The sequence below is a fragment of the Hemicordylus capensis genome, chromosome 1, assembly GCF_027244095.1.
Source record: "Hemicordylus capensis ecotype Gifberg chromosome 1, rHemCap1.1.pri, whole genome shotgun sequence".
Taxonomy (NCBI): domain Eukaryota; kingdom Metazoa; phylum Chordata; class Lepidosauria; order Squamata; family Cordylidae; genus Hemicordylus; species Hemicordylus capensis.
This window is the reverse complement of record NC_069657.1, coordinates 46,059,855-46,082,391: the sequence shown is the minus strand read 5'-3', so window position 1 is coordinate 46,082,391 and position 22,537 is coordinate 46,059,855. Positions and strand designations below refer to the sequence as shown.

Sequence of the window (22,537 nt, the reverse complement as noted above, 5' to 3'; positions counted from 1 at the left end):
AAATCAAAAACACATAAGAAAACAATTAAAATCAGAAAACATTTAAATCAGATTAAAATTAAAACTAGATATTAAAAACCAGGCTGAGGAGATGGGTCTTTAAGGCTTTCCTGAAGGCCTCCCAGGAAGATAATCCTCTTATATCCATGGGGAGTGTGTTCCACAACCCAGGGGCGAAAACTGAGAAGGCCCGATCCCAGTTTGCCACCAGATGAACTGGTGGCACCTAAAGACAGACCCCTCATCTCTTGCCAGGGGGGTCAGCTTCCATTAAACTTTGATCTGCTTTGCTTGGAAGATAAGGGCAATATATGCTGTGGCAGAAGTAACTATCTGAGCTGACTCAGCTAACAGTAATAAAAGGGGAAGAAGTAGAATGCATTGCCGCCCCCTGATGCTTTTTCCATGGAAACAGATAGGCTGTGTTCGAGCTGTTACTCCGGACTGTTAAATCAACCTAATTTGTGATTGACAGGCTATTATATTCTTTTCTACTTCTTGCCGTTTTGATATAAAAATATATTCCAAGATTGATTTGATTGACTTGCAACAAGCTCTTGTATTGCATGGGAGAAAACGTGAAGGGTTGTGCTTGGACTGTGTCTATATCTGAATGCGGGTGAGCGTATGAAGCTACCTTACAGTGAGTCAGACCCCTGGGTTCATGAAGCCTGGTATTGCCCACCTGAACTAACAATGGCTCTTCGGCATCTCAGGAAGAGGTCTTTCCCAGCCATGCTCACTGAGAGCCTTTTAACACAAATTGATTGTGGGTCTTTCTGCATGCAAGCATGTACTTTGCCACTGACCTATGGGCTTTCTCTGTCAAAATATGATGCATAAAAAAGCAAGTCTCCATTTTATCTGCAATGAAGGATGGTCACAGGAAGTGTTCCCTCTAACAGGGATTCCCAGATGTTGTTGACTACAACTCCCAGAATCCCCAAGCAAAAGCCATTGCAGCTGGGGTTTCTGGGAGTTGTAGTCAACAATGTCTGGGAATCCCTGTTAGAGGGAACACTGGCCAGGGAACAGTGGGCATAACAAATGGAAAGAGCTGGGATTTCCCCCCTAGCTCTTTGGAAATGAGTTTGACTCACAACGACTGGTCATAAATCCGTGTGAACTCTTTCAGGGGAGCTAACTTCTTTCTTTCCCCAACGGAACTTGAATTTATGTGAAGGAATGTATCCTGCTGTAGGGAAGATGTCTTTTGTTTGTCTGAAACTGTATGTGAAATGAAATGACACAGAATATTCTAACTGATATTCTTGCAGGAGTTGGCCTTTGTTGGGTCTGTCTGACTCAGGAGTCTCTCTTTTCCTCCGGACAGATATGTCATCAAATTTATTTCTACATGCACAGAGGAAGGGAGCCAAGCCCTTTCCTCTTGCATGAGTGGGCTTATGGCTGTAGATGGGTGCCTTTCAGAAAAATTTCTTGATTTGCTTCTTTGCTTTCCGTGCAAAGAAGCTAAGCTGCTTGTGTGTGTGTGCGTGCATGTGTGTGTCTAATACTTCTTCTCTTTCTCTTTCTCTCTCCCCTTTCCTGCTTCCAATGAAAATGCTTCATCAGATGCCAGTCAGATGCCAGGTGAGTGTTGTGTTTGCTGGACTAGAAGTCTGCCCTTTTAGGGCAAGGTGAGAATGAGTAAGAATGCCAGCCGTAGGAGCCTAGAGTGGCTATTTCAGTCGGGGCCTTGGAAAAGAATTGGGTTGCAAGAATGGTATATACAGGTGCAATATAATGGGTTATTTTGATCAGGCTGGACAAGATAAAATGGTGAAGTGTTCTGGAGAGCAAATGCAATGTAAATGAAAAATAATAAGAACGTACGGAGTTGGCAGCTTTTTCAGATTCTAAAGCATTTCAGGTATTGTCTGGAAATTGAAGAAGCACTCATGTATGTCTGTTTCCACCACTGCAGTGTGAACCTGCCATCACTAAAGAAATGCCATTTAAACAGGAGGTTTTTAAAGCTTGGGGGGAAAAACAGAAAACATGTTTGTTCACAAGTTTTAAAAAAACAAGCTCCTCAGCATTCAAAAATAGTTAAGTGGTGACTTTGCTCGTAATATATTAATGAACGAGGCTCCAGATGCAGTTTATTTGATTTCATTTTTTGTTCTCCCAACATTTTGGGTTTCTCCATTCCAAGGAAATATTCATCCATAGAGAATATTGGTTCCTGGCCTGTAGCTTTCTGTGCTAATGTGTAGCCTTTGTGTGTGGGGGGCAGGAGAGGATTTGACAAAATGAATAAATAATATTAAGGCTTTGAATTGCTTGCCACTAATGCCAGTGGCCAGCCTTTGAACTCCTAGCCTAGTCATTATGTTTTTCTGTTGGAAGAAGTGTCATGCAATGGGTGCTGGGCTGAGAAGAGGAGAAGAAATTAGAGGCCAAAGTAGATGTTTCACACAGCTGCAGCAGTTTCAGAAGTGGCCAACATCTATATTATCAGAGGCCATTCTGTCCCCCACCCACTAGTCTAGTGGCTTGAAGTATATTTTGTTTTGCAAACATACCCTTCCCCCAGTAGTCAGGCTCTATAATTAAGCTGGGTATCATATGAAACTGCCTTATACTAGATGAGACCATTGGTCCATCTAGGTCTTGGAGAGGAGAGCTGTTCTTGTGGTAGCAAGCATGAATTGTCCCCTTAGCTAAGCAGGGCCCACCCTGGTTGCATATGAATAGGAGACTTGATGTGTGAGCACTGTAAGATATTATTTCCCTCGGGATAGAGCCACTCTGGGAAGAGCAGAAGGTTCCAAGTTCCCTCCCTGGCGTCTCCAAGAGATAGGTTTGAGAGAGATTCCTGTCTGCAACCTTGGAGAGAGATTCCTGTCTGCTGCCAGTCTGTGAAGGCAATACTGAGCTAGATATACTGATGATCTGACTCAGTATATGGCAGCTTCCTATGTTCCTATATCTACACTGACTAGCAATTGCTTTCCGGGTTTTCAGATGGGGCTTTCCCCGAGCTCTACCTGGAGATGGGTTTTTTTTCAGAGTTTCAGGGGAAATCCCAGGGATTGAACCTGGGCTTTTTATATACCACTGAGCTATGACCCCCTCCCCTAGATGGAGTAATCTAGTAGTAAGGGTTTCACAGTTACACAATGAGGTCTTTCACATGAGCTCGCTGGGAAGGGCGGGGATGTTGTGGGGAAGGCAAGAGTTCTCCTGCCTTCCCCAGGAGCTGAGTGGCCGCTTCCTCCTCTCCCCTGTGCACCCACATGAGTGGCAGAAAGGTGAAGGGAAATGCTGAGAGCAGGATGATTTCCCCTGCCCACATCCCAGGGTGCCCTGGGGCCTGAGCGTGGCATCTGCTCTCGTTAGAAAATGGAAATAGCAGCAAGCTGGCGGGGGTGGTGGGGGAGCCATTTAACTCGGTGGCAATCGCCCAGATCAGCAGCCGAGGTTAAAAAGTGGGGCTTGTGAACCTCACTCCTGGCATTTCACAAGCGTAGCCTAACTCGGGCTGGGCTGCCCTAGGCTGGGTTAGGCTGCACGTGTGACTACCCTTTACATGTACATAGGCATAGCATTGCATATCAATAGGCAGATTTACCTGCTATAGACATTAAACCTTTCTTGTTGATAATTTAAGTAATGACACATGGAATAGCTTTATTTCTTACATCTTGAACACATTTTTCTTTTCATACAGAAAGGACAGGCTGGCTCTGCACAGATTAGAAGAGTTCCTAGTCTCGATTCTGTGGTGTTCATCTGTCATGACTGGGCAAAACCATGAGTGGCTTCTCATGATCACCCTTAAGTGTGTACAAAGTATGTAAGAGGGAACTGGAGGTTCCTAAGGAGCACGGTTTCGTTGGTGGTCTTGTCATCTGAAACTGCCAACACACCCAGTTACCAACCCATTGGATAACCTACTGAGAATCTCCACTCAACTTTAAGTCTAGATTTCAAGTTCGGCAGAGTTTCTCAGTATAATCTTAGGTGGAGACTGGTAAATGGGCACGTTGGCAGCTTCAAACAACATGTCCAATGGGAGCTCATGCCCCATGGGAATTTCCAGTTCCCTTCTAATTACTTTATGCATACTTACAGGCAATTGGGAGTAGCTGCTCATAGTTCTTCCCAGTTATGATGGATGAGCACCATAGGGTACAGACTAGGAACTCTTCTAATTTCTGCAAAGCCAGCCTGTCCAACAGAAATCTAAATCTTTAGGGAACATCTCTCTTTAATTTGTATTCCCCCCATTCTTTATCTCTGATGGAGCTCTGTGTGGTAGGAGATTTCTCCCCTCCCCACCCTTTTCCTACAACACCTTCTTTTAAAAGTTAGGAATGTACAATACTTGCCCTTTTGAAAATCTGGACTTAATGTAGGTTTATCTCCCAGGTGACTCAGAGTTTAAAATCTCCAATTTAGATTGAAAGCAAGACTGATCACTGGATGGAAACCAAGAAAATGTGGCAGTGCTCTGAGGGATAAAGTCCAGTTCCTGCTGTCCTGTTAGTCACATTCTATAATTCCTTGCTGAGGCCATTTAAAGGTAGAAGTGGTGGTCTCTGTGCCTAAATGGAGGTCAGCTCATCTTCCTTCATCTTCCATCATACTACACGGTCTTTTTGTTCTCGCTAATACACACATGCACAAAACTCCACCCAATGTAGCATTGGCTGAGCACAACAGGACAAGCTATAATTAAGAACAAAAAAAAGACTCTATCGTCCTTTATGGCCTCAATCAGTTGTCATTTTAAGCTGCGTTTTTAAAAATACACTTCTACTCATTTATGTTTAGTGGCTTTAATTGTCCTGCTCTTTAAGTGCTAGGAGACTGAATATAATTAACTACCACACAAAAAACAACAACGAACTGTCATTCCAAGGTTTCCATTGCAACTACCCCACCCCACCAAAGTGCCCCCTAATAAGTCCTCAGACATGAGGGCTACTGTTTAATTGCATTGCTCTTTCATGTAATTGTGTGCTAGAGCTACTTTTAAAAACATCCTTATGGCTTCATGCAGATCCCGGGTTGGCCCTTAAGCACTCTCTGCAATTAGCAACACTTTTCTTCACTTTCATATGGAAAGTGGAACTGTACGCTTTGGTTAACTCCCCCCCCCACTCTAATGCAAAACAAAACCAAATGAAAAAAACTTTTAACTCTTGAAAATGGTACTTTTGATATTTTGTGATTAAAATTAACCTTTTAAAAGAAAATCAGAAGAAGAGGCCATTGTGTTGTCCTTAAAACTCCGAGGTTTAGTGTGCTCTGCCCCCAAACATAACATGGTCTTAATAGATGCAACTGCTTTCAAGCATGTGGGTCAGTGTTAACTTAGTACTTTCCTCCAGTCTCTTATCCACAGTATAATAAAAATGAAGTGATTAGGACTTCAAATGGATAACTGTCTACTTTAGAATCACTAATTAAGAAGCTTCTGACAGCCATTTTATCATTGTCATTCACATCTTATAAATATTTGGCGATTACTTCACACTTGGCATTTTCTATTGGGAAACAGGTTCCCGAGTGCAAAATATATGAGAACTAGGGCTGTGAAGTCCTATTGGTCTGACAGGCATATCAGATCAACATGCCCTCCATTGTGCATTGTCAGAGGGAATTCCATGGCATGGAGTCAACAGTAGTTGGGACTGTCAAGAGGGTCCGTGCTGTCATTGTGGGACTCCATTGGAACTCTGACGGATTCTGTTAGACACCTCCTTGCTGCCCCCTCCCCCCCTCCTTTTTCCTGTGACTGGGTGGGCCAGCCTGTGTTACTTCCTCTTTGTTCCGGAAGGTGCACTCAACTAGCTACCTTGCTAGCATTTTGGAACACGAATATACCATGTTAATAAGTGAGGTAAAGATTGCCACACGCTGCCACCTTCCCACACAGATATGACCGCAGAGGTCAAGCAAGATGGATGGTTTTAGCCATGTTCACATGATATGTTGAACACATGTACAGATGTGTATGGATACAGTGTATGTGCATACAAATCTGTACACATGTACAGATATTCACATGTTATGCTCATTGTATATACAGCAGTGCACTTCCAATCTGCAACCTGCATTTGAGAGGGCCTGTACTCAGGTTCACTGTTAAAATGAACATATGCATAAAAACATGTACGGCACACCTATATGCATGTACAGTGTAATATCCAAATAGGGACTTCCTTTTGTATGGCTGCTATTGTAACTGTCTATAATATGCCATTTCTCATTTCCCCTCCTATTATTATATTGTCTGTTGTGAGGTAGCACTATCTCACTATCCCCTCTTGTTTTCTTTTTTGGTCCACATAGGTGTAACAGATACTACCCAAAATAAAGGCTGTTCTCAATTTCACTGCTAGGTGGAAGATAAGCCCCGAGACAGGAAGTGACTCACTAAAGCACTATTTCCTGTGGTGTGTATTTGAGCTACATTGTTTGGGTGTACCAATAGTTCTCTCCCCCTGCACCCGTGCCAGTCATGGTAATCCATATGGACTAGGAATGGTGATTGCCAAGTGAAATAGAGGATCATTTCACTTGGCAATCATTTCACAATATTAGCTGGGATAGGCACAAAAATAAAGCAAGAGCAGCTGCTGGAAAAAAATTTATTCCAACACATTTCAATATCTTATCTTTTTCAAGGAAAATTTTCGCTGGACTGCCTGGAAGAGAGATATTATTTCCAAAATTCTAAGCAGACTGATTTCTCTCTCTCTCTCTCTCTTTCTTTCTTTCTTTCTTTCTTTCTTTCTTTCTTTCTTTCTTTCTCTTCCTTCCTTCCTTCCTTCCTTCCTTCCTTCCTTCCTTCCTTCCTTCCTTCCTTCCTTCCTTTCTTGATGTGTGCCATTCACACACAAATTCAATATGCTTAGGATTTTTGGAAACAATGTATAACTTCCAGGCAGTCCAGTGAAATTTCTCCTAGAAAAAGAATGGTGATTGCCCCCTTTCCCTGCTTGAATGGGTGCTTTATGGGTGATTCTAGAACCAATCATCTGCAAAATGTAACATCTAGAAGTACCTAGCAGTTCCTGTGAGACAACTAATGAAAATGGCATGATCATAAGGCACACCAGGGAACCTTATGTTTTGGGCTTATTGACTGTATTGTTAATGGCAGACAAATGTCATAATAATTAATTCCTCATATAAAGCCCAAATAGGGTTAGTTCTCAATTAATGCATAATGTGCGAAGTGTGAGAAACATGATTGCAGCAATTACTTAATTACTTAAAATTTAAACTTCAATCACAGATCAGCTATTGCAAATCAATTATTTTGTCTCAGGCAATTCCCTAGCAATGGGAGGCAAGCAGGGAAGTGATAAGCTTTTTATTTAGACTACTGCTACTGTAGTTGAAGTTTGACTACTGCTATTACTCAATCCCAGTTAGATGTCAAAAATTCAGAAGTTTAAGCCCCGTGGACATGGATCCTAACCTTACTGGGATCTTCATATCAGAGTGGGATATAAAGAATGTAACTATTAATAATGTTTAAAAATACAAAACCTCAAGCAAAGTTTCATGGCATGTTAGTTTACCATAGCTTGAGGATTTGTCTTGTATTTATAGTCTGTATGATTTTGCCTCAGTGTATTTTTGGATAGGAATATGACAACATTTATATACTGCTTCTCAACAAAAGTTCCTAAAGCAGTTATAGATATAAATAAATAAAATGGCTCCCTGTCCTCAAAGGGCTCACAGTCTAAAAACGAAACATAAGATAAGACACCAGCAACAGCCACTGGAGGGATGCTGTGTTGGGGATGGATAGGGCCCGTTGCTCTTCCCCTGCTCAATAAAGAGAATCACCACTTTTAAAAGCTGCCTCTTTGATCAGTTAGCAGGCGGCTGCTTTTACAGCATTGATCAGAATTGAATCAACATATTATTTTTTCATGGGCATCAGTGGCAGCAATAACCATAAATGGAGCTGCACACCAGTATTTTCAAATTAAGTAAAAATGCATCATTCAGTAATGCCTCAGAGTTTAACATGCATGTACACACACACACTCAAAGTCTGGGACATGTCTCAATCAAAACAAATCTGCTGCATTTATTTATAGTAAAGAGAAAAAACTGATTGCTAAACCTGTCATTTCTGATTATTTCCCCTCTAAATCCTTAGTAATCTTGAACATTTAAATATTTGTGTTTATATTTTTTACAGTTATTACAGATATTAATCCCCTTATCTGCTGGAGAGTTCTTTTGGATGAACATTTCCTTTGGATGATCTGGATTTTAGATTTCTAACAGGATGGAGAAATGGAACAAATAACTAGAAATCTCAAAACTGTTGTTAGACAAAACTGCCCGATTTTTTTCAATCAGCATCTCCAACTCTGAAAGATTAATGATATCCAGCCTCAATGCTTTAAGATTTACAGTTTATGGGCATAACTGTGTGTGGATGTTTGCAGAATTTGAGATATGCTGCTATACAGCTTGGGAATAGAATTTATGAGAAGTGGGTGATCTGAGATCAGTGGTGGTTTACATGTTCTTAATCAGGAATATGGACTAGAGTTTTGGCATGTTATACATAAAGTTATGTTCAATAAAATGAGAGTGATTGCCTAACACACACACACACACACACTCATGAATACTTCCTGCTTGTCTAACACAAACATCTAACTGTAACTATACACCTTCCATTAAAGTCAGTGGGCATTTTCTCACTGACAAAAAAATAGAAGTGTATTGCATCTTTTCTCTATCTGCAGCCAAGCTTTCTCATTTGATAGGGGAAGCTGTGGTGTGTGCACATGCATGCAGAGTGTGAAATATTCATACTTACTCTTGATCAAGTATGTCACGTTCTCCAATATTATTGGGCTATATAAATGACAGATATATGTGTTTTCCTATGTTTACCTTTCTCCTTTTCTGCTCTATGCTTTCTCATTTCCTTCTTCCTTTCTCTTTCTCAAAGGCCTTTCACACCTGATGATGGGTGAACAAGGTAAGTCTTTTCTTTCCCACTTTTGCCAGTAGCTGAGTGTGGCCATGATCCTGTGCTTCCTCCTAGCCCAGGGCTAGCTTGCATAAGCCCTCCCACCAAAGGCAGTCAGCCTGCTTTGCATTACTCCCCTCTCTTGCCTCATTACTCATTTACCGAACTTTGGGCTGTATGGCCAATGCTCCAGACAATAATCTTTGGAAGTCCGAAGTTGGGTGAGCTGCTAATGAGTTGATGTGCCCGAAGCAACATTTAAAGAGAAATGTGGACATGCATCTTGCCTTGGTATCCATCAGACTTTCTGCCTTTGTTTTGATATCTGGTATAGTGACTGTACCCACTTGGTAAATTCAGTCCTCTCCCCTTGTCAGGGCAAATCTTCTGCAAGAACACACTTACTGTTTTTGTGGAATGACTCTAGATACTTGAAGACAATGTCCAGCTAATGGTCTTTCTGTTTTGAGTCTGTGGCTTAAAAAGTTCAAATGTGTACAGAATGCAGTGTCCCAGCTGGCTGACAAAATGAGTTAGCTCTAAAATCAGAGACCCTATTCTTGTAGCTCAGCCCAAATGTGACTGTGCATTGACTAAATTTGGAAGAATGGGCTCTTATGTTGTCATGCTGGGCACAAAGTGCCATTGTTTGGTTTGGAGAGGAACATGGAGAGCATGCAGGGAATGTTTAGAACAGATAGAGGACTCTGGATGTCACATCCCTTGCCATGGACAAGAGCCTAGGAAGTCTGGAAGGCAGCAAGGTGAGACAAGGAAGGTTGCAGCACAATGGATCACTCAGAGATGAAAAGCTCCAGAGCTCCAGCACTTGCCCTTAAATACCTCAGAGTTCAGGCTACTCTTTCTGGGCTTTGCTTCCCTGCCTTGAGAATAGCTTGGAGTCTGGCATTTCTCCTCCCTCTCTGATCCTGTCTAGCCTGTTGCGGGGCACTGACATGTAGAAAGTGTGGAAGGGGCAAAGTGTTTGAGGGGGCTCAGGTCTTAGTGTGCCATTTTGGTGGGATCAGACTCTGAGGGCACTGTTTTAGGAGGCCCCAATTTTGGGATTCTTTCAGGCTCTGGCCTGGTTTGAGGGCCCAGGATTGGGTCGTGTGGTGGTCCTGCCTCCTCAGGGACTCAGTCACTGTTCAGGGCAGGGCTCATGACACTGTGCTACTATAGAATGAACCACAGGTATCTTGCTTCACTGGTGTGACCATAGCTGCCTCTGGATTATGAAACCCAGTACAGGGAGCGATACACCTCTGTTCCATTTAGCATCCAGGGACTATTTGGTGAGTCAACTGAGAGCAGTGTTTTGAGCAGGAGAGTGCTCAAGGCCACAGATAGAAGATAGCCAATATGATCAAGGGATCATCCATGCAGCTTCCATCTAGAGAATCAGTAACCCTGTTTTAGCCCGGATATGTAGGGTTCAGTCTACCACTGCTGATTCAGATCTGGGAATTAGTTTCTCTCAGAGTCAGGGAACAGGGCGTTGTGTTAGGATCACAGCACCAGGAGGCAAGCCAGAACTGTCAAGCCATATAGGAGCTCAGTTATTCCTCAGAGTCTGATTCTAGTTAGCTGCATTGACACAAACAGAGAAGTGCTCCCTTGCAGGTAGCATCACTTGTCCTTGCAGGTAGCATAGAGTACTTGCCAACCAAAACTCCCTCTTCAAATGCATTTTTAAGTGAGACCAGCACAGGTTTGATCTGTCCTTTTTGAAACTATTGCATCTGAAAGAACCCTGTAGGAGGAAATTAAAATGGGATTAGCAGGGTCCCTGCCCCATTGCTATGACACAAACACCCAATACTAGCACCCAATCCTATGTGCTGTTTTGTGAGCACATCCTATTGTAAGCCAGTTAGCCTGCAGGTTGAAGAGATGACTTTCCTGCTGAATCCGTTGCTGGACAGATAGCAGAGGTGCATTTTGCCCAGCTAATCTGGAACATGGATGACTGGTGCTGGCCAATGGGGAATGATGCCACTAAGCAGATCTGTTCTAGGGCTTTACCCAAGCTTTAAGGTGGCTAAACAATCTGGGTTTCCTATCAGGAGGCTCAGCAGACCCCATTCCAGTCCTGATCTGTCACTCCTATTATGATATTAAGAGTCCATTGCTCTGTATTCAGTGTGCTTGGCTAGGCCGCAGCAAGCTCCTCACTTGCCTTTCTACTGCACTGCATTTTTCAGCTGGTCTCATTACTCAAATAGTCAAGCATGGTGAAGCACCAAGGGGTAACCAGTGCACTTGGTGAGTCCCAGCTACCCATATTTAGGTTTAAAAGCTGAATGTTGCACTTGTATAAAGATGTTGCACTAGCCAGTTGGGAGCTTGCCTTCCAGATTAGTGTTACTCAAATACAATAGGATGCACTTGCACACCCATTAGCGTATCTCCTGCTGTGAATCATCTTCCTCAGTCTACATACGTTGCAGGAAATGGTGCAAAGCTGTCTGCTCTCTTGGTTGTGCAAGATCTGAGCCAGGCACGGAGGGAAGCCAGTGGCTCCATTTAGGTGGCTCTGTTAGGAAGCCAGTGGCTCCTTTTAAAGGCAGGGCCAGCTGCTCTGGCCATGCCATCTAACTCCCAAATGGGGCCGTGCGGCGCTGTTTGGAAGTGAAATTGGCCAGGAGTGGCTCTCCCTGCTTTCAAAAGGCAGGGAAAGCTGCTCTGGCTGCTCTGCAAATGCAGCACTGGCCGATTTCACTCCCAAATGGGGCCATGTGGCCCCATTTGGGAGCGAAATCACCTCCCCCCCCAGCATCTGACAGCAGACACAAGCGGCATTTCTGGGGCCACAAGGTGTGGCCCCTGAGTCGTGGTGGCCCAGGTACTTTGGACCCATTCACCCAATTGTGGCTCCGCCCCTGATCTGAGCATCCGCTTAGCTACAATATCTTTGGTGCATCTTTGTTCATTGCACTAGTGCAGTGTTCGTCTGGATGTCAGCCACTGACTTCTTCAGGAACGATGAACATATAAGGCTTCTTCGACCAGATTCATGAAAAGGCATTATATTATGGAGTGCATGTCCATGGAAGCAAGCGTTGTAATGCCAACTTCATTCAATGTAATGCACTTTATAGACTGAAAACTGCAGTCCACTCAATTTGAAGAGAGCGACCTCAGCCAACCTTAGATCAATGACCATGGTTTCCTCTTGCTTCCGCTTGCCTGGTGACTAGCCTAGGAACCACCAGCCTCTAATATTTCTCTACATCACCCTTTATCCATCTCATTGTTTTCAACAATTGTGGCTGTACTTTTCTTTCCAGCTAATTATCTCCATGATTCCACTCTGGTGAATATTTATATAGTGTGTTTAAAATGCTAGCATACCTGTGTGAATGGACTTGCCTATAAACACATATTATATACAGTGGCAATATAATATAGAGATGCAGCGTGTACATTTATGTATCCAGAACAATTGTGCAATCTTCTTCCTGCTACAGCACTATTGGTAGGTGGAAAATATTGTGCAGATATGTTTCCACGGGATATCCCCTCCTTTTGCCCCATGTTTTAACCTCTGTTTTCTTTGTGATTTTGAGTTTGCTGTGGTTTGCTGTGGATTGTTGATGTGCTGCGATTGCATGAAAGCTTTGCCTTTCTCCATATGACACTGGAGTTAAAGAGCTTAAGCAGCAGCTTTCTCTGTGTGGGGTGGTTTGATTCCTTGTAAAATAGTGTCTATCTTTTGAGTGTTCTTTATTTTGTGCTGTGTTTGTATGCTTATTTTCAAGTTGTCTTTTGGTGATGTGTACAGTGATCTAATTTTATTTTATTATTATTTTTTATCCTTCCTCTTCCTCTTTTCTCTTGCCTTCTCTCTGGTGGACACTTCTCCGTACCTGTGCTTATGTGGACATACCACTCCATACCTTATAGGTAGAAGTAAAGGTATCAATCATTTTCTTTTTAAACAGAATGGCTCTGGTTATTAATATGCTTGTTGAATGTTCTGGTATCATGCAGGGCATCTTCTAAAAATGCCTATGGCCCATACAAATGTGTTTAGTTTTTTTTAAAAAAAAATAAAAAATCACCTTGTTGGTGAATCACTTCCTTTGCTATCCCCATCAATAGGTGTCTTACCATTTGTATGTTGACCTATGGGCTACTTTGTGGCATTTTGTAATTGAACCTGAAGGATGAAATGTGAGTTTGGTAAACACAAGAAATGATTGGGGCATGAGCCCCAGAGTTGACATTCTTGTTTCTGACACTTAGATATATAATGCCACCGTTTGGGAATTCTCACTTGTGTTACAGCAACAATAAATGAAACCCATGCCATACATACTGAGTTATGTTAATAATGTAGCTGGAGCCTGTGGTATTGTATTGGTACTATTGTGCCAACATATGGAATTGGTTCGATGTAAGAGGATTATGGCATAAAACATACCCACTGTATGATGTGGGTCCACATATCAGTGTGGGTCCATACTGTCCACATATCTAAATAAAGTTGGATACATGTATTAAGAGATACAAATGTGAAAATCCATGGTTTTGGTGGAAGAGGATGGAAACGATACAGAAATCCTTGGAACATTAAACTTCAATGAGAAAGGTTGTTATAGCTTGAGTGATCACTGTTCTTGGACAAATCATTGTCTGGAAGAATGCTGTGTTGTTGGAGTCTAGTGGAAGAGGATAGCTCCACTTTGCAAAAATGCAAAGGTTTCCTCTCTGATGCGCATCTCATTAAGGAAAATCAAGTGAGATATCCAGCTTCAGCTTACCTTTCAGCAGCTTATACCTATTGGTGGCATGCAAGAAGGGCAGTCATCCCTGTCTAATCAGAGCTGTCAAAAAAACAAAAGCATTTTGAGTCTATAGGCCTCCTGTTGGTGTGGGTGTTTGGAAGAAGAAAAAGGAAGAAGAAAAGGAGAACATGTAAGACTCATTTGAATGCAAGCAGTCTCTTCAGTTTCCAGATATGATACTGTTTGTGTGGGTTGTTTTTTTAAAAAAATGTTGCCTAACAAATAAGTTGCTTGGAAATACGTGTTTTGCTGGTATGGTATAGGCTGACATCTTGGAATCTAATGACTTGATGGCCTGATTCAGATGCTTTGCCCAGCAGTGGCAGTCTTTGTATGGTGAAGGTAGATTGCATGCTGCTGTGCTTTACCCTGCACCCAGGGCTGCCAAGAGCTGGTTCAGGCCCTGGTGAAATAAAAATTTGGGCTCCCCAGCAAGGGTGTAGCAGCTATAAATCTTTACACAGGATTTGTATTGATGTGCAAATAACAACAACATATGGTGCCTGGTATACAGATGAAATAGGGAATAGGAAAAGAAAACATGGATGATAGTTCTGGGACACCACAATACACTGAGCAGAATAATGGGGAAAGAAGTAAAACAAGTGGGAAGAATGATTGTAGAAGGCAAGGCAGTAATGCTTACATTTCAGCCATAAAACCACATATATATTTATTCTGGATCATTTAAAGTAGAACTCCTTGATGCTGTAGTCAAAGGTACTAACATAGACTATAATCCTTTCTCCATCTTTTTTTTTTTTTGCCATTCTTTAACCACCCCGTTCTACATATTACAAGAATGTTATTCAGTAGTAAGTGACATCTCAGTTTGCACCCTAAAAATGAGTTTTGGAGAGTGAATCTGTAACAAAGACAAAGATTTTGTCACACACATTAATAGAATACAAAAGAGAAAGAATGATGTCATTAGCTTAAGTTAAACCATTTGCAAGTGTAGGTCATGGAAAGTACAGGCTGGATTCAGGCTGTGATGTTAACTTTCTTCTGTTGACAAATGGAAGCTATTCTGTCTTTGCCTGGGGTAGGGGAGGCACCAGAAGGGGAAACTGGAAATATTTAGATGGCTGCCCACTTATTCCCTGAGAAGGTGGGCGGGGGAAAGAAAAAAGCAGATTTGCGGGGGTGGGGGTGGCATCGAAGGATAAATATTGCAGTGGTAGAGAAGACTTCTGAAGGGAAAAGAAGTGAATACAGGGCCCTTGAGAATGAGGGGAGAAAGATCCCACGGAAGTGGGCAGGGAAGGCCTTTCCTCCTTGCTTGGCCTCTGTCAACTGCAAGCCCCTACTCACGTTCTGCAGAGAGACATGCAGGGAGGAGATGGCTCATGGTGGTTGAGCAGGCTGCGGAGAGGGGGAGTAGTAGTAACGAGTAAGCAGAGGAGTGGGCGTGTGGCTGTGTGTCCTGGGTTTATCCCTGGGAGTGTACAGGTGGCCTGTTCACACATGCATGCACTCACACAACTCTTGATCTCTCACCCCTTCACAGCTGAATAAAAAGTGACGACTCTAGTGTGCCTCTCTGCCTCCGCTCCTTCTTCCCACCCTCTCTGTAGCTCTGCTGCTCCTTCATGCCTTGCCTTATGGCGCAATTGAAGGCAGGCAGGGGAGTGAGTTGGGCTCATCAGCATTCGCTCTGTGTGTGTGTGTGTGTGTTTGGGGGTGGATTCTCTCCTCCCCCTTTGTCTTTCTAAGGATCCTACGGAGAGGAGCTGAACTGCCGCCAGCTGCTCTAGCCCTAAGCCCAGCCAAGAGCCCTCGATCCTTACCATTCTTTCTTCCTCCCTCTCCCTGGAAGGCTGCACTTCGCATTTCTCACTGGAAAACCAAGAGCCAGCAGCGAGGGACCCTGAAGGAGTGTTATTGTCACCTATGCACACACCCTGGCTGGGGCCCCCTCTGGACCGCCAGGCTCTCCCCTTCTCATCAGCCCTGCCTGTACCTAATGGTTCATATGACATGGAGGCCCGTATATGTACCCACCCAATTAATGTGACCCTTCAGCTTTAAAAAAAGTGTTAGGTTCTAATCATGGAAATAGTTGTTCATGCATAGGAACATAAGAAGAGCCTTGCTTCATCAGACCCTCTGGGCCACTATGTGGAATTCCCATGTTAACTTTTTTTTTAAAAAAACGTAAACCTCCAAGAGATGCAAGTTTTGGATGGTATAGAAATATGTTAAACAAACAAACAAACAAACATGCTGTGTCATGATAATGGTGGAGGCGAGGGCAGAGACTGTCGCCACCCAGATGAATGCCTGGACTGGGACTAAGAAACTGTTGGGGGATGTTGAACTGGGTTGAGGCTTTTGGGAAAGAGAGAAACAATACCTACCCAGTTGTAATACAATCAACAGCTCCTGCGAGTCCCCCTGGACAACTGTTTCATTTGGCAGACTCTCACTGTATAAACAATCCTGTGCATTGCAACTCTTCTTCATCAAATATGAGTTACATTTCATGTTCTTGGACCAGGCATCTGATGCTACAAATAATGCTGTCTCATGGGTTAAGCTGCTCAGGTTGGCAAAGATAAGGCAGGGCAAGGATGCAAGATGATCAGCTGGCAGTGGCTACCTACCGTAATTTGGGGTAGAAAGGCTGCAGTGGGTACATTATTAAAAGTTGTTTATTGCCACTCACAGCGTTTACACTGAAGTGGCGTTTATGCTAGAATTCAGGATCAAGCTGTAGTAAATTTTAAAGCATTCAATACAACCAAAAAATAATGCATGATGTCCCTCTTTAACTGTGGCGTTTATGCCGATGCGGTGTTTCTGCTGGGTTTCTGCAATTGTTCAGTCTTTTTTCCCTTACTGCGGCTTTTACGCCGATGTGGCCTTTCTGCCCCAAATTACGGTACATTTGATTTTGCTTTGCTTTTCAAAATGCAATGGCAAATATTCCCTTCCTTTGCAGAATAACAGACTTCTGTTGCAAAAGGCAAGCAATTAATCCCTAACTTACAAGTCGCATCCCAAGTGACCTACGTGAAGTGATGGAGTAAGGACACTTTTGCAAATAATTTTCAAGAAAATGTCAACACCTGAGTTGATCCTACCAGCAAACTGTTTTTCTGGGTTTTTTAAAAAGTGCATTTCTCTTTCAGGTTTTTGAGATATATATCTTTGGAAGAGACTCATTGGCTGACATCCTAACTACTGAAGCAAGGATGCAGCCAGTGGCTTCCCCTTGTCTGTAGTGTTCAAGGTGCAGGAGCAATTTTTGCTGATCTCCTCTGCCTCCAGAAGTGCTCTGTTTCTTCTGAAAAATCTCCCTGAATGCTGTGCAGTGCTCCAGGTCATATTTTGGGGACACACAGAGCCCTTCTGGAGGCAGAGAAGATCAGTAAAAATTGCTCCCCTTTCCATATGCATGCACTAGAAGTGGGAAGCCTCCCACTGTGTCCTCACTTCTTTAGGATGTCAGCCACTGTATTTATAAATGTGGTCTTTTAGATATGGAAGGTCCTTTAAGCTAAGATTGTATTTAGAAATTCGGAATGACATGGTGATATACAAATAAAATCAGAGTTGTGTAGTATCATGCCAGGTAAACAATGGTTATTGTTTCTGTCCATGAAAAACCATTTATATGTCTTATAAAGTAGGCTTTATGAAGCCGAATCCTAAACTCTGCAGAAGCCTATAGGACAGTCAGCATCAGAATAGCAAAACTGGTGAACTGGAATAAATATGTGAATTGTGTCAATGAATAATGATGCACACTGCCTTCATTTATTGCAGTGAATTTCAACATAGCATGCTGTCACAGCTTGAGAGAAACTGCTATTTGCAAGAGGGTATACCTATACCTGGAATTACACTGGGGCTGACAGTGACGCCGAGATCCTTTGGATGGGGCAGTTTATAAATGAATGAAATAAATAAGTAAATAAATAAATAAATAAAAAGAGGGGTTCCAATTCAGAACACTCAGGTGTTGACATTTTCTTGAAAAAATATTTGCGAGAATGTCCTTCATCCAGTGATCTTTACTGGTCTTCATCATCTTTATTATGGTCACTGACCAGAAGAAACATAAAAGTCACACAGGTGAAGATAAAAAATAACAATATACTTATTGATCTACTAAGCAATAAAACTAAACTTAATCAAGCTAATATGATACTATCCTGTTAAGCCTTTTAAAGTGGAGGCCACTTTGGCAAAAAAAAAAAAAAGTTCAGTGTAAGAGCCTTCCAAGATGGTATAGGGCTTGTTTACCTTAATGGAGCTCCCCCACAAGCGCTGGGCAAAGTGCAGCACTGCACGGTGAGAATGGTTGTCTCCACATAGAGCCAGGAGGGACTGTGCAGAGAGCATTCAGCTTTGGCTGAAGCTTCACACAGGTCCAATAAATCAGTCTGTCAGGCAGCTGGGCTTAAGGTTATTGGGATAAGGGTGTGCACAGAATGCAAAATGTTCAGGGTGTTCTATCAGAGCAACAGGGGAGCTGGTCACTCCAATGGAACGACCCCATTTCTGGCCGGAATGTCCCAGCCACCATTCTGGACTTAAAAATGACAGTTGCTTATGCATAGTGGCCATTTTTGAATCCAGAATGACAGCCAGATGGATTGGGAATTTCTGGCTGGAATGGGGTGGTTCAGTTCTGAGCTCAGAATAGGACCCCCTTTTAAAGGGTTAATTAATATTGTTTTAATGGTTTTAATGTTGTTTTAAAATATTATTTAAAATTTTTTAAAATTGTTGTAATGTTTTAAACTTTTCGTTTTTGTTTTAACTAATGTTTTACTTTGTTTTTATTTTGTTGTAAACCGCCCAGAGATGTAAGTTTTGGGTGGTATAAAAATATGTCAATAAATAAATAAATAAATAAATAAATAAATAAATAAATAAATAAAAGGAGGTTCTGTTCCGCGCTTGGAATGCTCAGAACGGCCTGTTTCGAGCTTGGAATGTCCTGAATTGGGACGTTCTGCACACACCTATAATGGGGCCACCCCTGGCCCTTCTTACAATGAAGTAAAAAGTGACGGACTGCCATCACTTGTTGGCACTTGAAATGTGAATAATCTATTAAGGAATTATTTGCTTGCATTCTGCAACAGAAATTTGTTGTTCTGCAAGAAGTGGGGAATATTTTCCATTACATTTTGAAAAATGCAGCAAGATCAAATGTAGTTAGCAACTGCAGAAACTAAAATGAGGAGTACATTTTTCTTTCCTTTATTCCATATGTCCAGTTTGGATCCTGTGATTTGAATATTGGTAAACTGTAAGATCATACGATGCACCTGGAAATGAATAAGAAGCTAAATCCAAGAATGACTGGGTAGGCTTTGGCTTGCATTGAGGCATAATTCTTTCTTGTGGAATAGAGGGGAGGATGAGAGTTAAAGAACCAGTATGCAGAGTGCATTTCCGAAGCACACTAAATAAATGATGGCAAAAGAGATCATAAATAACAAACTTCTAATTTGCTATTGAGGTTGAGTTAATGTTTAGTCACGTTCTACCATAGCATTTGTTCTCTTGACAGCCCTTGGTTAAGGAAATGATAATTGGCCTTTCTGTTACCTTCCACTATAAATTTCCTCATTTCTTCTGTGCTTTTTTGTTTTATGATCATACTTGGTTTGGCTCAAGGATCTATGCATAAATGTTCTCTTTGTACATAGTGGCACACATGTGGTTCTGTTTGCAAGCTGGGGATGGCTGGGGATGATGGGAGCTGTAGTCCAACAAATTCTGAGGACCCAAAGTTGGGAATCCCTGCACTAGATTGTCATGGGTAAGCCACTGTGCTCTCAGCTGTAGTCCCCTGATCTTCATTATTAGGATAATAATACAGGCTTCTCTGATAGGGGTTGTCTTGTGAGGATTACTGCTTTAATTACTTTGGCACAATTTTTAGTTCCCATTCTCTGCTGTAAATAAGCCTATGTCAGGTAACTGCAATACATACGTGATTGTCTCCTGTGCTCATGTGCTTCCATTTCCTCCCCAACTTCTCTGTTGTTTCTCCTATATTTAATGACAGATTGTAAGTCTCTTGAGGCAGAGACCTGCCTGCGTATATTTCGTAAAGTGCCATTCACATAGATGACAATAGCACTACATGATAATAATAAAATATGTGAATTATTTTGTTTTGAACACTCAAAAGTGCTTTGTAAAGGTGAAATAATAATAGATATTATTGATGTGGAGCGCTAAGGGGAAACTGTGAGTGAAATCTAAAGACCACTTACGAAGGCATGCTAAAGTCCCATTTGAAATCAATGAAACTTAAATATCTTATTGATTTCAATGAGAATTAAGCACATCTAAATTTGTTTGGGTTCTGCCCTTTCAGCCCAGAGCAAAGAGCTTCAGGAGTAGCACATTGCTAAGTACTAAATAAATTAATACTAAATAAAAATGTGCTGACTGCCACATACTTGAATGTACAATGTATGGTGCACAAAGCTGTGTACAGGTTTCCATGTGGGAGTTAAATTTCTTACAGAAGTGTCTTCTCCCTTCCCCACCAAACGTAGCAGACTTGCCCAATATGAACAGCTGATCCTCATGTGGACATTTATTTGTAAATGTTGAAGGTTGAGATAGATAGATGTGTGTGTGTACACTTGAGGGTTTTTTTTTTTTTTAAGTTTTGCAAATGATTGTATCATACAGGTACATTTGTTAGTGAGCCAAGATTGTCTTTGACTGCCTGTTGGGTGTACATTCCAGAGTAATCCGGGGCTTGCTGCATTGTAATGTGTGAAACATCAATTTATCCTACCACTAGGAACATAGGAAACTGCCATATACTGAGTCAGACCATTGGTCTATCTAGCTCAGTCTTGTCTTCACAGACTGGCAGCGGCTTCTCCAAGGTTGCAGGCAGGAATCTCTCACAGCCCTATCTTGGAGAAGCCAGGGAGGGAACTTGAAACCTTCTGTTCTTCCCAGAGCGGCTTCATCCCCTGAGGGGAATATCTTGCAGTGCTCACACATCAAGTCTCCCATTCATATGCAAACAGGGCAGACCCTGCTTAGCTATGGGGACAAGTCATGCTTTCTACCACAAGACCAGCTCTCTTCTCCTATTCAGGTCACAACTCAGTTTTATGTTACATGCATGAGGTGGGTTCAGACAACCTTTTGCAAAAGTTGTAGATGAGATTCAGAGGTTCTCGGCAATTGCACACTCCTGGTGTGAGCTGGTACTTCTTTCTCTTTTCATGTTTTTTGAACCCAGAAATGTTGGGTGGAGAATTTCAGGTTTCCTTTACCACCCGATGTTCTCAGCTCAACTTCAACTTTTGCTTGCAAATGTCGGAAGCGAACCTGACATTGTCAACCAGACATTTCTGGATTTTGATGACACAGAAAGGGGTAGAAACATCCCAGGAGTGCTCACTTGTCTGGAAAATGTGCTCACCGAGAACCTCAAGTTCCATCCTACTTACTTGCAGCAAGCCATCTGAATCCACACAGGGCTGACTCCAAATCACAAGACACACACCCCCTTCCAGATTTCTTTGCACAGATGCCTACGGTCTCAAAACCTATACATCCCTGTTGGAGTCTTTTCACTTTGCAGTTTATGTTGCAAGTGGAATTACCTATGATGCAAGTGGAATCGTTCTGAAATACTTAAGAGAATAGAAACCTGTAGCATTGTGCTAAGTGTGACCTTTTTCTTTTCTTTTTTAAAAACCACTTTGTGGCTACAACAATCCTGAATATAGTTTATTGGAAGTAAGTCTATTTTACATAGTTGGGATTTATATCCATGTAGAGGAACAAGGTGAAAAGTGCTGAGTGGCAGGTGACGAGGGGGAAAAATTACTGACCTCCTCTTGTATGCTTAAATAATTAGTGGCATTTAAATGAGTTATATGCAAAATAATTTTCCATTTCTCTTTGCCAGCAACACCACTAGGATTTAAGAATCTTGTGAATAATATCAGCTTAATAGACAGGGGTTTATGCAAATATTTAAGCAAACCATCAGTGACTAATTATTTTAAAAAAACTTATTTGCGCACTAATCGTATCTAATTATTGGGGGGCGGGGAAGCAACACTACATCCATACTGCCAGCCTTGGCTATCATTCTGAAGATGTTGATTTGTCCTGTAAAATGGATCCCACATGCTATTAATTACTTTAAAATCAGTTTATTTGTTTGGGGATTTTTATCTTGCCTTTCCACTCACAAGGGTACCCAAGGAAGCTAACAGCAATTAAATCAACAATAAAGTAAATATCAACAAAAATAAGATGAAATATAACAATATAAGACAGCAGAGAAAGATAAGTTATGGGATAACATCAGAATGGTAGAGGGAGCCAGAGAATAACAGAATTGGCCTGTCTAAAAGAGAGGTTTTCACCTACCAGCAAAGAATAGGGAGTGAGGGTCCAGATAATTATCTTAGAGCAGAGAGTTTAACTCTCTAGATGCCACAACAGAGAAGGCTGTCTCGTGTGTTCCAATAACTATTCTTCAGAAATTGGTGGAATATAGGTCCTATCAGATGACCTCAGTGATTGGGCACTTTTATACGGGAAAAGGTGGCCCTTTAGGTACTCTGATCATAAATCACTGAAGGCTTCAGAGGTGATAACCAGCTTCTTGGATTGCACCCAGAAATGGACAGACAACCATTGAAGATGAGACAAGAATATGTTCCAAAAAACTGAAATATTTTGGCATATCCTTCTCTTAAAAAAAACAAAACTGCACCAAAATTTTGGCTTGTTAAACATGTGACACTTCAGGTAGTTTGCTTTC

General features: G+C 42.0%; 1 protein-coding gene across 45 annotated transcripts in view; it reads left to right on the top strand.

Moving 5' to 3' along the window:
• The window catches only part of NRXN3 (neurexin 3), a 1,829,497-nt gene that overhangs the window by 151,940 nt on the left and 1,655,020 nt on the right, over positions 1-22,537 (top strand). For 34 of the 45 annotated variants that reach the window (XR_008306051.1, XR_008306106.1, XR_008306104.1 and 31 more), the window contains 3 exons: positions 1,576-1,593; positions 8,948-8,977; positions 12,875-12,886. The exons of 6 other annotated variants lie outside the window; for them this stretch is intronic. Coding sequence is in view for 34 of the 39 variants with exons in the window: in XM_053245247.1 (XP_053101222.1) it covers positions 1,576-1,593; positions 8,948-8,977; positions 12,875-12,886 (60 nt within the window). In the remaining 5 variants the exon portion in view is untranslated. The remainder of the gene's footprint in view (positions 1-1,575; positions 1,594-8,947; positions 8,978-12,874; positions 12,887-22,537) is intronic. 5 more of the 45 variants (XM_053245074.1, XM_053245177.1, XM_053245150.1 and 2 more) reach the window with 1 other exon arrangement.